The 14,926-nt window shown below is 36.0% G+C and overlaps 1 protein-coding gene across 2 annotated transcripts in view; it reads right to left on the bottom strand.

Annotated features, from left to right (window-relative positions):
- The window catches only part of LOC100350425 (bifunctional heparan sulfate N-deacetylase/N-sulfotransferase 3), a 186,251-nt gene that overhangs the window by 13,912 nt on the left and 157,413 nt on the right, over positions 1 to 14,926 (bottom strand). For both annotated transcript variants that reach the window (XM_051820057.2, XM_051820058.2), the window contains exons 9-12: positions 11,834 to 11,957; positions 6,695 to 6,869; positions 3,891 to 4,061; positions 1,968 to 2,077 (exon numbers count right to left, since the gene is read on the bottom strand). In XM_051820057.2, coding sequence (XP_051676017.1) covers positions 1,968 to 2,077; positions 3,891 to 4,061; positions 6,695 to 6,869; positions 11,834 to 11,957 — 580 coding nt within the window. The remainder of the gene's footprint in view (positions 1 to 1,967; positions 2,078 to 3,890; positions 4,062 to 6,694; positions 6,870 to 11,833; positions 11,958 to 14,926) is intronic.

Raw genomic sequence — 14,926 nt, forward strand, 5'->3', positions numbered from 1 at the left:
TTTATCTAAATACATCCTAGATATCAAGTGATGGACAGTTCTTTGTATAGAGTATGTTGTATTGATATTTGCTCTGTTAAGTTTACACTGTCTTTTATCAGCAGCAGAGATGATAAAAAGTTTGCTGCTGTGTTGGATGCAGAGGGGACAAACACATAGCACAAGGGTCAAGGACTATTCTGTAAGAAAAGAGATTATATCTTTATAGAATACTCTACTTCTTTTTCTTGAAATACAATGTTTTTGCTCTATGCTCTATATAAAAAGACCCAAGATAAGCTGACTTGAAATAGAAAACTATTTAGGAAGTAAAAGCTTTCTTTTCTAAGAGATACATAGAAATATATAAAGTAGAAAGTGGACTTGAGTTTCTAACTGCAAACTAAAATCACTCATCTTTCTTTGGGGTTAAGTTGAATGTTAAATACCTAAGGCTAGCGTCTGTGTTTGTACTTGAACTAAGCTCTACAAAACTCTGACAGTACTAGTAGTATAAAAAACAGAGGTCAGAAGATTAATAGTATCAACAAAGAAAATAAATCTCAGGAAGGAAGTACAAAACTCCAGAGTTCCACCTACTCCTTTGTCATCTAAACCAAAAATGTCTCTCTTCCATGTCTCTGCATATGATTTATACAAGATAGCAGCAGTATTTGATGTCTTTATGCCAGTCTTTCACTGGAAGGGATGCTGATAATAAGGGAATCCCTCTCACTTTTTAAATTGATGTAAGATAGAGAGTATAATAAAAGGGAAAACCCATTGATGGAACTGTGTTTTATATCGAAGAAAACAATGAAAGAATTTCATAATACAGCCTTTTTCAGTTCATGAGCCTAACATGTTTAAAAAGTGTAGTAAGAGGTCCATGGCCCATTCAACTCATTATCTTCCAATTGCTCTAAACATGAAATAAGAACAAAGACCCATATAAATTTGATTATCAATCATTATAAGTGGACTAAAGTAAGATAGATATCTAAAAATACTAAGTGAAATCCAGAGTCAGGATGAGGGTGAAGTAAGAGTCACGTAGGGTACAAAATTGAAAAGACACTTTCGGCATATACATTACTCTTGGAGTGGCTTGCTTTTTAAAAAATATAATACAGTTTATCTAAGTTCAAAAACACTTGAGCATTCTAAACATACAAGAAAAAAAAAAAAAACTTGTGTTGAAGTACAGAAGGTGAACTTCCATCGATGATAGTGGCTCTTCACTTTGCTAACACTGAAGAGTTCTACAGTTTGTTGTTTATAAAAGTTTAAAAACTACTGCCTCCCTCTAGGTCTCAGCCCTGATGCAGTCAATTATCCAGAAATATCAAAGGAAACCAGCAAAAAACAAAACAAGAACAAAACAAAACAAAAAAAAAAAAACAAAATCAAAGACAATCCAACTAGATTAATAACTGCTGAGGTCTCTAAAGGAGAGGTGACAAGGTCAGACTCCTAGTGGGTTAATGCGAAGCAGCAAAAAATGGAAGATATTTAAGAAATAATTTAAGAAATATTTGGTACATCTGTCTCTGCCCATCCATTCAGTTTTTGGGCTATTTCTTGCTGTCAGATATTGTTTCTGAAAATTGCAGAAGGGAAAGAAGAGTCAGTTCCCAGACTACATAGGATATCAATACTGCTAAGGGGTCCCAATATTGTCTGTAGACTCAGCTCTTAGCAACTTATTTCAAGTAGTCCCTGGTAAAGTTTGTTGTTGGTTTTAAGATTACAATTGTTTTGTTTGTCTCGATTCCAAGGGATATCTTTGCATACTTAGGATCAATAGAGGATTCAGAATATTTCTTTGTCACACTGTTGAAATATTCTTTCCTAGCTAGTTAATGTCAAACCAGAAAAGAATGTACATGTAACAGATAACTATGTGACAACTGCATCTTCAAACTGAAGTTTCTTTAAAATCAATTCTGCACTGAAACTTTAATAAACTGATTAGAATATAAACTTACGTTAAAGCTTCTGAGTAATTATAATGAGGAGACACTCCTAGAAACTTCTGTACTTCATCCATCACAGTAGCAGGATCCGTTCTTAGCTGCTGCCCATCGATAATTAGCAACTAAATTACCAGTGAAATAAAAATAAAGACAGTGCACATTGATAAGACATGTTAATTGTATAATGAAAAATTTCTGCACTCTGAACTTATTCAGAGACACTGTCCTGAGGGGATTTTCATGCATTATAGTTAGACACAATCAAGTCATCCTCATTAATGAGTTAGAACAAGAAATAAATCACACTAATTAAGTACAGTCATGTTTTGTAATTTGAGAAGTCCTGCAAACACCATGAAAACAACAGATCCAGTTGTGAAGACCAAGAGCTTAGAAATGTGACTACAAAATCACAAATGGGAACTAAGTTTAAAAAGTAAACAAAACACAATTCCATCATTTAAGCTGAGAAAGAGCCCTGTAGATAGGAGGAAAAGTTGTAATAAGCTCAGGTGTGGTGACACAGATAACATGTCATTCTTTACAAGTTTCAGGAATAGCATTATAAAGTTTTGAGAATCTCACATGGAGAAGAAAGTAAGATATTCTGAGAATCTGAACATGGACAGAAGTTCCTCAAGAAACTACAGGGAGGCTGGCGCCGCGCTCACTAGGCTAATCCTCCGCCTTGTGGCGCCGGCACACTGGGTTCTAGCCCGGTTGGGGTGCTGGATTCTGTCCCAGTTGCTCCTCTTCCAGTCCAGCTCTCTGCTGTGGCCCGGGAGTGCAGCGGAGGATGGCCCAAGTGCTTGGGCCCTGCACTGGCATGGGAGACCAGGAGAAGCACCTGGCTCCTGGTTTTGGATCAGCATGGTGCGCCAGCTGCGGCGGCCATTGGAGGGTGAACCAATGGAAAAAGAAGACCTTTCTCTCTTTCTCTTACTGTCCACTCTGCCTGTCAAAAAATAATAATAATAAAAAAAGAAACTATGGGGGAAAATTTGTGTGCTACTCTGGTGAGGGTGGACCCAGCAAGTTAAATGATAGGAGACTGTTATGGAAGGCTAGAAAGTCAGCAGTGTGACCCCTGCCCACCCTTCTTCACTGTTTCTATTGAGTCTAGACTAACACTATCCAGCAGAATTTTCTGTAATGTGTACCAACTCTATAGCTGCTGCATCTGAGTTGTTGCTGTTGAGCCTTTGAAATGTGGCTAATGGAGATGAGGAACTGAATTTTAAATTTTATTTAATTTTTATACATTAAAAGAGCTATATGTGATAGTAGCTATCATGTTAGCATGGTTCTCGACCACTGTATCTGATGTCACTGGATTGCTTATGCAAACCGATGTAGAAGTTGATTTTGTAATCCAGGTTCACGCAATGAAAGCTGAAGAAAATACAGGACTTAGGAGAAATTTAGCAGGTGGTTCAAAAACAAGTAATGGCACTTAAGTAAGTTAACATTAGTCTTGTTAAGAGATTCTCAATCTTCATTAATCTCAGAATATGAGTTAAGAAAAGCAATGAAGCTGAAGAAAATACAGGACTTAGGAGAAATTTAGCAGGTGGTTCAAAAACAAGTAATGGCACTTAAGTAAGTTAACATTAGTCTTGTTAAGAGATTCTCAATCTTCATTAATCTCAGAATATGAGTTAAGATTCTAAAGTTTCTGAATTCTTTACAGTCAAGAAAGGTGTGCACTAGAAAACAAAGCAGTGAGAATTACTATGAAACCCTCTTAGATGGAAAATTAAACAGTTTTTCTACCTCTGCCTATCTATTTTTCTTTACCATAATCTCATTATTTGTAACTAAAGAATAATAGCTAGTAATGTTTCAATGAGTTAAAAAAAAAACTTCTCTATCCTTGAAGCTAAGTCATTAACTTAATGAGACTGCAACATGACATAAATTCTTATTGCTGCATACCTGGAAGGGGGGGAAATAAACAAGCCATCTCTCTATGTGGCTGGCATACCACCCAGGGACCAAACATCTCTTCTGCAAGGCTCTCAGCTCAGAGGGTGCATGGGGCCCGGCTGAGATCACTTCATAGAAGCTAAACTTCAGAGCTGCGGGGTCTTCATGTGATCGCTGATGCTATGAGGAAAAGGTGGATAATTAAGCTAACTTGAACCATAGGCATAAATAATTAAAAACCAATCTTTGTGACAATTCTCAGAGCTAGAGGAAGGAATACTTCACTGCTGGAGTTATTTGTTTTGAAATTAATAAAGTAGGAAAGTGTTTGCTGGGAGCATAAGGATTTAAAGTTACCACACTGATCAGAGTATATATTTGAGAACTTATTTGGTAGAGGCTGACTTCTTATTGATAGGATTCCTTAACTAACTTTACAAATTGTTTCCTTAGAGTATATATTTTATTCTGAAAGTGAACTTTTGAGAGCTGCATTAATGGCCCCCTTTCAGCCCGTAAGCAGACTATTTATCATGTCCAGTGAATATCCATAATACACAAGCCCCCCACTAGTTCTGCCAAATGGGTTTGCTCCATCTGCTAATGGAGTTTCAGATTAGAAAAGCCCTGTTGGCTATTTTAAATGGAGAAACTACTGAAAACTCTGACATGTACATTATCTGAAAGCCGCAGCTTTTATCGTATATTACTTAGTATCTAAAAGCCAAGATTATTTTTTCTAATGGTAACCTTTGCAGTGCATCAGAATCATTTATTGTGAAGAAAATGCAGAAAGCAGCAATCCAAATAGCAAAGTGTTTCATAATGATTCAGGCTCAGGCCCATGGGTTTGAGGAAATCACCTTTTCCTTAAATTGACCAATAAATATTCAGGCATAGTGGTGAGTCTGTGAATGTTTACCACATCTAGCTGAATAGCAAATTTACTGCAATTGAGATTCAAATTACTATACTACAAACTCTACTAGACTTTGTTAAGGCCTGCATTTTGCCACTGTGGAATGATTTATTTGCAATATTTAGGATGTTTTGTTAGCTTGCAGCCTTGAAACCTCTTTTTTCTTTAAATTCTCAATTTTTCAGGAGCTAAATGGTTGCCAAGCTCCAATTTTCTTCCTTCTTTTTGAGTCAATTTAGGCTTATTTCTCTTTTCTCAAGAAACCTGGTGGAAAAATCAGTCAATTGACTACTTGCTGTATATTGTCGTTTAAAAGATGGCTCCAGGTCTGGCATGAATAATTGGAGTGAAATTGTGGATTTCTCTGGATCTTAGCTTTTCAGGATGTCTCCACTCCGTGTTATGCAATATTCCTATCAAAGTTATCAGTAGTCCTATCAAAGATTCCATCTGCTTTGTATGACCTTTCCTATTCTACCTTAGCTACAAAACCTTTCCTGACAGTCTGTGGACTTTCTTTCGCTTGTGGACGAGGAAACATGGCTTTTGTTAAGTAACCAAAGGACTGAGGAACCATATTCTCTAGCATAATTTTCAAGAACTTAGCTACCTGAGAATGAACAATGCACTCTTGTGTGCAGGATCTGCATTATGTGGGTCATTTTAATACAATAGCCTTATACTCAACCCAATTGCAGAGTTTCAGATAAGAAGATTTTGTGCAAACAATATTCCATATAGCTAAACTTCATAGCTGCCAAGGAAATAGGACCCATTGTCTACTTTTCTGAAGGGGTCTACTCATAACCTCTGCACACATAGCTCTATTTGCACACATCAAAACACTTCCTCATTTTAATTTTACCCAAATTTCTCCCCTTACAAATCCTTCCTTTTAGGGAAATACCAATGGGTCTGGTGTTCAGGCTGTACTGCACCTGGTTAATAAGTCAAAGTTGTACCAGGTGGGCTTTCTCAGATGGGCTTTATCACTTTGAACAACTGTCTAACTGACTGTATCCCACTTACTATGTTCTAATTTATATGATTACCTTTACATATTTTTTTCAATTAGACAAAGTAGTCTCAAGTGTAGCACATTTATTAACTTATCTTGAAATCATGTTTAGCTCAATACTTTGCAATGGTAGTCATTAAAATTATTTGGTGAATGGATGAATGTGTGAATATTAGGGAAGCATTTTTTAAATTATAAAACTTAAAAATGTTAACTAAGTATCCCAGAGTCTAAAGTCACTAACAGTTTTGTTATATTCTTATAATTTTGACAGTCTGTTGAGTTTTTCCATTTGGTGATTAAAATATCACCATGAAAGGCCTTTTTAAATATTATTTTTAGTGAAATTAAAATGCAAATGCATTTTACATGTAAGTAGTAGTATTAGTTTGTTGAAGTATTTCAAAATGATCACTTGTGGCTAAGCTCTACACAACATCATAAACATAATCACAATGAGTATGTGTTGGTACTTCAACAGGTTAATGGAAATGTAATTAAAAGACAAGTTTATTTTGGTGCAGAAGTGAGATCTGTGCATAAATTTTCCATTCTCCATAGGCTCTTTGAAGAACCTATGTATGCATGGATTTCAATTTTTTGGAACCAAAATAAACATATATTTCATTTTCATTTTCCACAGAATTTCTAAAATACCCTCAAATGAGAACGACTTAGATTCTAAGTTTAGGTAGGTTGGGTCTTCAGGAATGAAATCTCATATTAGCTTTCCTACTAAGTTGTTTCTTCAGTATAGTTATTTAAATTCTTTTAGAACAGGAGTCAACAATCTATGTCCTACTGCCTATTTTTTATAAGTAAAATTTTAGTGGACTACAGCTTATATTCATTCATTTACACATTATGTTTGCTTACCTGGTACCAAGAATATGCTCGGTCCGATGGGTCAATGAGAATGGTGATGATCTTGGCTTTGGGGACCAGAGAAGCAGCTCGTTTAGGAGCTTCTTCTGAGTGGAAGTAATTGGCACTCTTTTCAAATAGAAAGTCGGTGGTGACATTAGATGGGACTGGGAAGAAATCCATATACCTGGAAAAGGAATATTTGTCTCAAACTAAGACTCTGGTTTATACTCATATCCTGGTGACTGAAGACATTAAAAGTATCCCACAAATTCATTTATTTCCTAAACAAAAACTTTTTTTTTTCTTTAAGGCATTTGTCCTATATACTTAGCTAGGAAAAAATAACCAGAACAGAATAATGTGTTTTGAAAATGTTTTTCTAAATACATTTTGTTTTTATTTTGCTTCCTATCAGGACAAAATTTAAGAGAGATAACAAAAATGAAGACACAGAATGACCAAACTGTAATAACAACCAGCCTAACTATATACAGGGTATTTAAATGCAAAAATACTGTACAGAGAAAAATGTTAAATACTCAACAAAAAGATTTGAACAAAAAAAGGTGGTATGTTCAGTTCAAAGACATTTTTAAAGGCTTTAGAAAAAACTTGTTTTTACTTTATTGCAAGTAAAATAATGTTGTTCCCACTCATGTGTTGTGCTGATACTATATTTATCCAGTGCAGAACATATCTGGTGCAATATGGCCTGTTCATTTAGTTTTTTCACATAGAGCTTTAGAATGATTATAAGAAAGGTTTAAAAAGTGTGTGTGTTTTCTGCATAAATATAAAATCCTATCAAATTTCCCAAGGTCAGGTCCAGTATCCTTAAGTATAATGAGAATTCAAATCACCAGTAGAGTGAACACAGGGATACTTATAAGGCTTAAGTACTGCAATAATAGGATTTTATTTAATGTTCCACCTGTATAAAAGTTGCCAAATATAATGCAGCATGTGGTAATACATATTTCTGAAGGACTAAGGGACAACTTCTGTAGGGAAAGAACTTTTTAGACTATAAAAATTTAACTGGTAGAGATGATTAACATTTTATAAAAATAGCCTTACTACTATAGCCCCCATCCTGTTTAACTCATAAGCTACTATGACTTAGGGGACCAAGAGTTGGTAATTCAATGATTACTGAACAAAAGAGTAGGTAGAACAATGATTACTGAACAAAAGAGTAGGTAGAACAATGATTACTGAACATTCACAGGATGATTTCTTTTTTAGAATGTTATTTTGTTTGGATGGAAGATCATGTGAGACCTTCATTTATATGTAGTTGTGAGATCATGTCATCTCACACGATCAAGCTTCTACTAGGGCTTTAGGTGTTAACACATTGCAATGTTTAGTTGATATAACAAAGTAATGTCTTAAGACTCAAAGCAGTAAAGAAATCCCTTTATGTTTCTGCAAATTGCCTTGTTAGTGGTATGTCATTCTGGCATCCTTTCAGATCGAAAAAGTGACACAAAATTTCTTGAGAGTTTGATCTGCTATCTGGTCTGGTCTATACTGTATTTACAGAAAGTGCCAAATTTCAAGATCTTTCTTTCTTAGCGGTTCGCATTAGTTCCAGGGGTGCTGAGGTTATTCTGGGTATTTAGTGGTATCTGGTCTCACCTGTGTCAAAGTAGCCTTTTCCAAGAAAGGCTTCAAAAAAAAAAAAAAAAAAAAAAAAAAACAAACACACACACACACACAAAAGTGCACAGCTGTTGAAATTAGAGAGCTTTTGACTCCTAAAATCTCTTCCACCTTCCCAGCAGTCTTTTATACCTCAACAGTTCAGGCTTCTGAAATCTCCTCAAGCAGTTCTGACCTATGGAGCATTGATTTTGACTGACCCCATAGTTTCACAGAGAAGACAGGGTCTTATTCCCCTATAGTCCCACATACAGTGGTTAGTACCTAGAGGTCCCTGGAAAAGGTTTGAAACAAGTAAATAAAAGGAATTTAGATTCATAGTTTCAGCATAGCATCTGGAAGCTTTCCAGGTAGGCTCACATTTGGAGAATATGAATTCAGGTTATCCGAAGAACTGGAGTATAAAGTAGAGTGGTTTAACAATTGGGTTTTAAAAAAGTGAATGTCTTTCTCTTTTAAGCTTTGCTACTTCTGTAAAACATTAAACTTAGCATTTTTTTTCACCGTAAAGATGTGATTTTTCTAATACTCACATTTTATTTGTTATTTGGGTTGACCCTGAGTATTTCTAATTGATTTTACTCTAAACCACATTAAGATGTTTAGAGGTACTGACAAGATCTTACGGCTTTTTACACATCAAGTGATCCAAAAAAGCTCTTCTACATGCTCAAGTAATTGAAAATAATAATACCAAGCCATAAGATAAAATATTTGCATATATAAAAGTAAAACATTTTTCCTAGTTCTTCTGATTATAAATCTTGGTTAATTTGTCAGAGTTGAAATTTTCAAATATTCATTTACCTTACTTATTTCCCAAACCTGTGTTGAGGCTGCTTGTCAGTTAATGCAGCCCTGGTTTAATCCACATCTCCTTTACATAAAAAAAGTAAATTATTTTAATCAGAAAGGAAGAGAAACAGACATGGAAGAGAAACATCCATCTGCTGTTTCACTCTCCAAATGCCTGTTACAGCCATGGCTGGGCTAGGCCAAAACCAGGAACCTGGAACTCAGTGCAGGTCTCCCACATTGGTAGCAGGTATCCAAGTACTTGAGCCATCACCTGCTCCAGGAATGCTGGAACGGAAATGACCAGGATTTGAACTAGGAATACTAATATGAGATTTCGGCATCCCAAGCAGTCACACTCCTGGTCCTACCCAGTTCTTCAAAAGAATAGATTAACTAATCGTTCCTGGGTTAGTTCTTTAATTGACCCTGGAACTCTGAAACACAATCTTCAACCTTATGACATCCTGGTTCCAAAGGGATGGCTGAGGTACTGTTGTTTCACAGAAAGGCTACTCTGAAGACTGTGAACACTTTTGATGTTATAGAGACGATTATAGTTATTGCTGTAGACTGACATTTTCAGGTACTATTATAACTTGTATTATCTTTTATAAACATAATGTGCCAATCAAAAATGCTTACATTTGGCATGTTTCTTTAGTTTTCTACTCTTTTATGCCATCTCCTTATAAATTCCTTAAGGATTTTGGTAGCTGCTGTTGTTCCTAATTACAGGGCTTTTACTCACTACTGGCTTCTGATCAACATTTTTTGGATAAAATTTATGATAAAAAAGTTAGTTATTCGCACAGTTATCCTTAAGTCTCAAGGAATCCCAGTATCACACTCCATTCTGCCCCCAAAGCAGTCTTTAATCACTCTTTTTAGTCCTAATGTTAATATAACTTTATTACATTAATATTAGTGTATATACTTAGGTTAGTGGTAAATAGCAGCTGAAGCAGTTGTAATATGAAGTGCTACACTGAAGAATTGGCAGTGAAATAATGATTAGAATAGATGTAAATTCTAGTGGGTACTCAAATTATACTCTCTCTCTCTCTCTATATATATATATATATATAAGATTTATTTATTTGAAAGGCAGAGTTACAGAGAGAAAAAGAGAGAGATCTTCTATCCTCTAGTTCACTCCTCAAAATGGCCACAGTAGTCAGGGCTGGGCCAGGCTGAAACCAGGAGCCTGTAAATCCAACTAGGTCTCCCATGTGGGTAGCAGGGGTCCAGGTACTTAGGCCATCCTCCTCTGCTTTCCCAGGTTCATCAACAGATAGCTGGATTGGAAGTGGAGCAGCTGGGACTTGAACTAGCATTCATGTGGGATGCTGGTATTGCTTAACCTGTGGTGCCACAATGCCACCCCCTCAATCTATTTCTTTATCTTCCTATTTGAATTACCCACAAACAACTCTTGAGGTGGTTGATATGTAAATTGTAAAACTGAGATCATGTAGTTGATAAAAAGTTTAATTTATTCATTATTTTGTGCTAAAATAAATGCAAAATGTTTGTTTATGCTCCAAAATTATTATAAGCATTCCAGTCTTTTATAACACTCTCTGATTTATACCTTAATAGCAAGACTCTACATTTTATGATTAACATGTTATTTTGTACAATCCATTGCTACTATATAACTATTTTCTGTATATCTGACATTTTTATTTTTTGACTATTTTCTTTAGATGCTTGATATAGTTCTAATTTCAATTCAAAGGTAAAAGAAATGTTATATTGTAGCTTTTTTATAGCTTTCACTACTCATGATTGTATATACATTTACTCTTTTTTAAAATCTTTTATGCCAAAGCAAAATAGAAAATTATATATATGGGCTATAGCATCATTTAATAAAAAGTTCACAGGAGAAAGATATGAAAGTGCTTTCTTACAAGTAGAGAGGAATATAATCCTTATTTCTTTGACTTCATATCTGTAGTTACATCAAAGGTAATTAATCCTGGGGTGAACCCTGTGGCTCGGAGGGTTAAGCTGCCTCTTGGGATGCCATCATTCAACAACATAGTGCTAGTTTGGGTCCTGGCTGCTCCACTTCCAATCCAACTTCCTGCTAATATATTCTGGGAGTCAGCTAATGATGGTTCAGGGGCATTGTAGAACAGCGTGTGAAGCTGCTGCCTGGGATGCTGGCTGCTTCACTTCCAATCAAGCTCCCTGTTAATGTGCCTGGAAAAGTAGCAGAAGACGGCCCAAACACTTGGGCCACATACCACTCACAAGGGAGCCCTACATAGAGTTTCTGGCTCCTGGCTTGCTTGACATAATTTGGGGTATGAACCAATAGATGGAAGATGTCTCTCTCTGTCTCCTTCTCTCTTGCTAACTCTGTCTCTCAAATAAATAAATAAATAAATAAATAAGAGCTAGCTAATTAGAGCCACCACACAATCCTTTAACAAAAAGAGAGAGGGATAATGAATGTCAAAATTACATGGGGACCTCTTGAGACAATAAATCCCATCATAAACTGAGAAGAGTTTGTTATGAATAATTTCTGTGTGCCTTCATGTTATTCAGTCGATTTCCTAGGCAAAGATGGTAATTTTTTTGAGGCTACAAACTTACATATTTCTACATTTTAGTGCTATTTTATACTGTACATAGTACATATACTTTTAGATTTATACTAATAACCCATCTTACCAATCAATCCCCCTGTGGTAGTTATTTCTATTAAAGAACTGTACCTCCTCAAAGGTTTTTGGGCTGGGGGAGTTACTAAGGATGGAAGGATGCATAACCAGGAACAAATACAAAGCAGTGGTACCTAAAAAACAATAGAGATTTAGAAATTAATTAAATGAAAAGACAGATTCCTAATATTAACATTTCAAAGTCATAAATAAATTCAAATATTATAATGACCCAGATTAATTATAAATATCCTTTGAATTAAATTGAGTAGATAATCAGCATTTTAAAAGAAGCAGTCTAAAAATTAGAGATAGAGTGGTGTGAGGACAAGAGGCCTATTGTAGAATTTGTAAAAATTGGCTTTTATTTGCTGTTCAATCACTAATTTGCTTCTTGACTTTGGCTTTCAACTTCTATTTGTCTCGGCTTTCTCAGTGGAAAATACCAGTCTTGCTTATTTCATAGGCATCTTTTGGGAATGAGAAGACATAATGTATCTGAATGTAGTTAGAAATTAATAAAGCACTACATAAACTGAATATATTATATAAGTGTATATGTATAAAAACAGTTGAGTTTTTCTATAAAGTTTTTTTCTGAACTAATTAAATTCAAGATAGAATTTAATGTTTCAATAAATTTACTTAGGCTTGAATCTTCTGACTATAGAAGAACAGTGTCAGAACTGCTTAAATTTCTAAATTTATTAAAAAATTGTATACTTTCGGGCCGGCGCCACGGCTCACTAGGCTAATCCTCCACCTTGTGGCGCCGGCACACCGGGGTCTAGTCCCGGTCAGGGCGCCAGTTCTGTCCCCGTTGCTCCTCTTCCAGACCAGCTCTCTACTGTGGCCAGGGAGTGCAGTGGAGGATGGCCCAAGTCCTTGGGCCCTGCACCCCATGGGAGACCAGGATAAGTACCTGGCTCCTGCCATCGGATCAGCGCGTTGTGCTGGCCGCAGCGCGCCGGCCACGGCGGCCATTGGAGGGTGAACCAATGGCAAAGGAAGACCTTCCTCTCTCTGTCTCTCTCTCTCACTGTCCACTCTGCCTGTCAAAAAAAAAAAAATTAAAAAAGAATTTTATACTTTCTTAGTCATATAACTTACAAAATTTGCATTGTGTTGGAAAGAGAATAGCATACCTCTGGTATGCATATAGATTTGTGACTCTTGGGGAGCAAGAATATTATTTTTTTAAATCATAAATTAGTATTTTATAAACCTGAGTTAGGCAGTAAAGGATACAACTTAGATTGCTATTAGAGAAAATAAGGCAGTTTCAGTTTAGTTTGCTAAAGACCTAACCATGTACTTGCAGCTAAGATTGTGTTTTTAAGATCATAATATAAAAATTTCTGGTCAAGGTACTCAGTACTCTTAAGAGAGAAATATACCATCAAGTTTCTACTTCTCTACTCAAATGTGACTTGCAGTATTGTACAATCTGATGGAGCAGTACTTGTTAATTGTATTGTAGGCCAACAGATAGCAACAGTAATCAGACATGGCCTTATAATATTTCTCTCACTTGGAGAAATTACTGTTCTAATCTAACTTAGTAATGGTGTCATGTTGCCATTTCTATAAACTTTTGAATTTCCTTATTTGTCTGGTAAGCTTTCTTTTATGTATTATACTTAAATCTACCATATCTATATTGGAAAATTTGTTAAGAATAACTGTAAAAAGAAATAAAATCTAGGGGCCGATGCTGTGGCATGGTGGGTAAAGATGTTTGAGTCCCTGCTGATCCAGCTCTCTGCTATGGCCTGGTGAAGCAGTGGAAGATGGCCTGGGTCCTTGGGTCCCTGCACTCATGTGGGAGACCCAGCTCTGGCCATTTTGGCCAACTGGGGAATGAACCAATGGATGGAAGACCTCTCTCTCTCTGTCTCTCTGCCTCTCTCTAATTCTGCCTTTCAAATAATAAATGAATAAATCTTTAAAAATATATATATTCTAGAAAAATGAATTGAAAGCCAAAAAGTTTCTAGATTTAATCTAGACAATGTAGACAATGAATATTTTATCTACAATAATAGACAACTATAGTGAATGATACATTGTAATCTATGATATATAAATTAAAAACGTTTTTTCAAGGTTGACTTGAAATAGAAGACCTCAAACTTTGGCATGCCCTATGTTCAACTAGATGGCTTGTTAAAATACCAATAGCTGGGTTCTATCTCAGAATTTCTTATTCAACAAATCTATGGTATGACCCCCAAATCTGTCATTCTAGCAGGTTCTCTGGTGTTACCTATGCTGCTGGCCTGGCAACCATCCTTTGAAAATCACAGACTTAAAAGAAACATGAAACGATATTTCAACCATTGGGGAAATAATCCTTTATTACCTGATATCTATCTACAATAAAACAGAAAGAACATGTTCTCTGTGGTCAGATCAATTCCAGGGTAAACTTTTATTTGTAGTGCTTACTAACTTGAACAAAAATTATTTAGTCTCTCTGAATTTTGGTTTCTCATCTGTGTAGCAGGGAATAAAACATTTCACTCAGGGTTTTGTGAAGGTCAAGTGAAATAACCTATGTGAAAGCCCCTAAATAATGTCATATCTGGATATTATGTAAAGTATTTAATTATGTAAGGTATATAATTCAGAAATACTTATATAAAATATAATTATATTTTGATTATATAAGTAAAAATACAGGAAGCATTTTTTAAGGTAAATAGAATAAATCTTTGTGAGAAAAATAAGTATGGCTATAACTTAAAAAAAACCAGTTTATTTCTTTTTTATTTTTTATTTTTTTGACAGGCAGAGTTAGAAAGTGAGAGAGAGAGAGACAGAGAGAAAAGTCTTCCTTTTCTGTTGGTTCACCCCCCCAAATGGCCGCTATGGCCGGCATGCTGTGCCGATCCGAAGGCAGGAGCCAGGTGCTTCCTCCTGGTCTCCCATGCCAGTGCAGGGCCCAAGGACCTGGGCCATCCTCCACTGCCTTCCTGGGCCACAGCAGAGAGCTGGACTGGAAGAGGAGCAACCGAGACAGAATCTGGCACCCCAACCGGGACTAGAACCCGGTGTGCTGGCGCCGCAGGTGGAGGATTACCCTAGTGAATGTGGTGCTGGC

Source organism: Oryctolagus cuniculus, chromosome 8, assembly GCF_964237555.1.
Source record: "Oryctolagus cuniculus chromosome 8, mOryCun1.1, whole genome shotgun sequence".
Lineage (NCBI taxonomy): Eukaryota > Metazoa > Chordata > Mammalia > Lagomorpha > Leporidae > Oryctolagus > Oryctolagus cuniculus.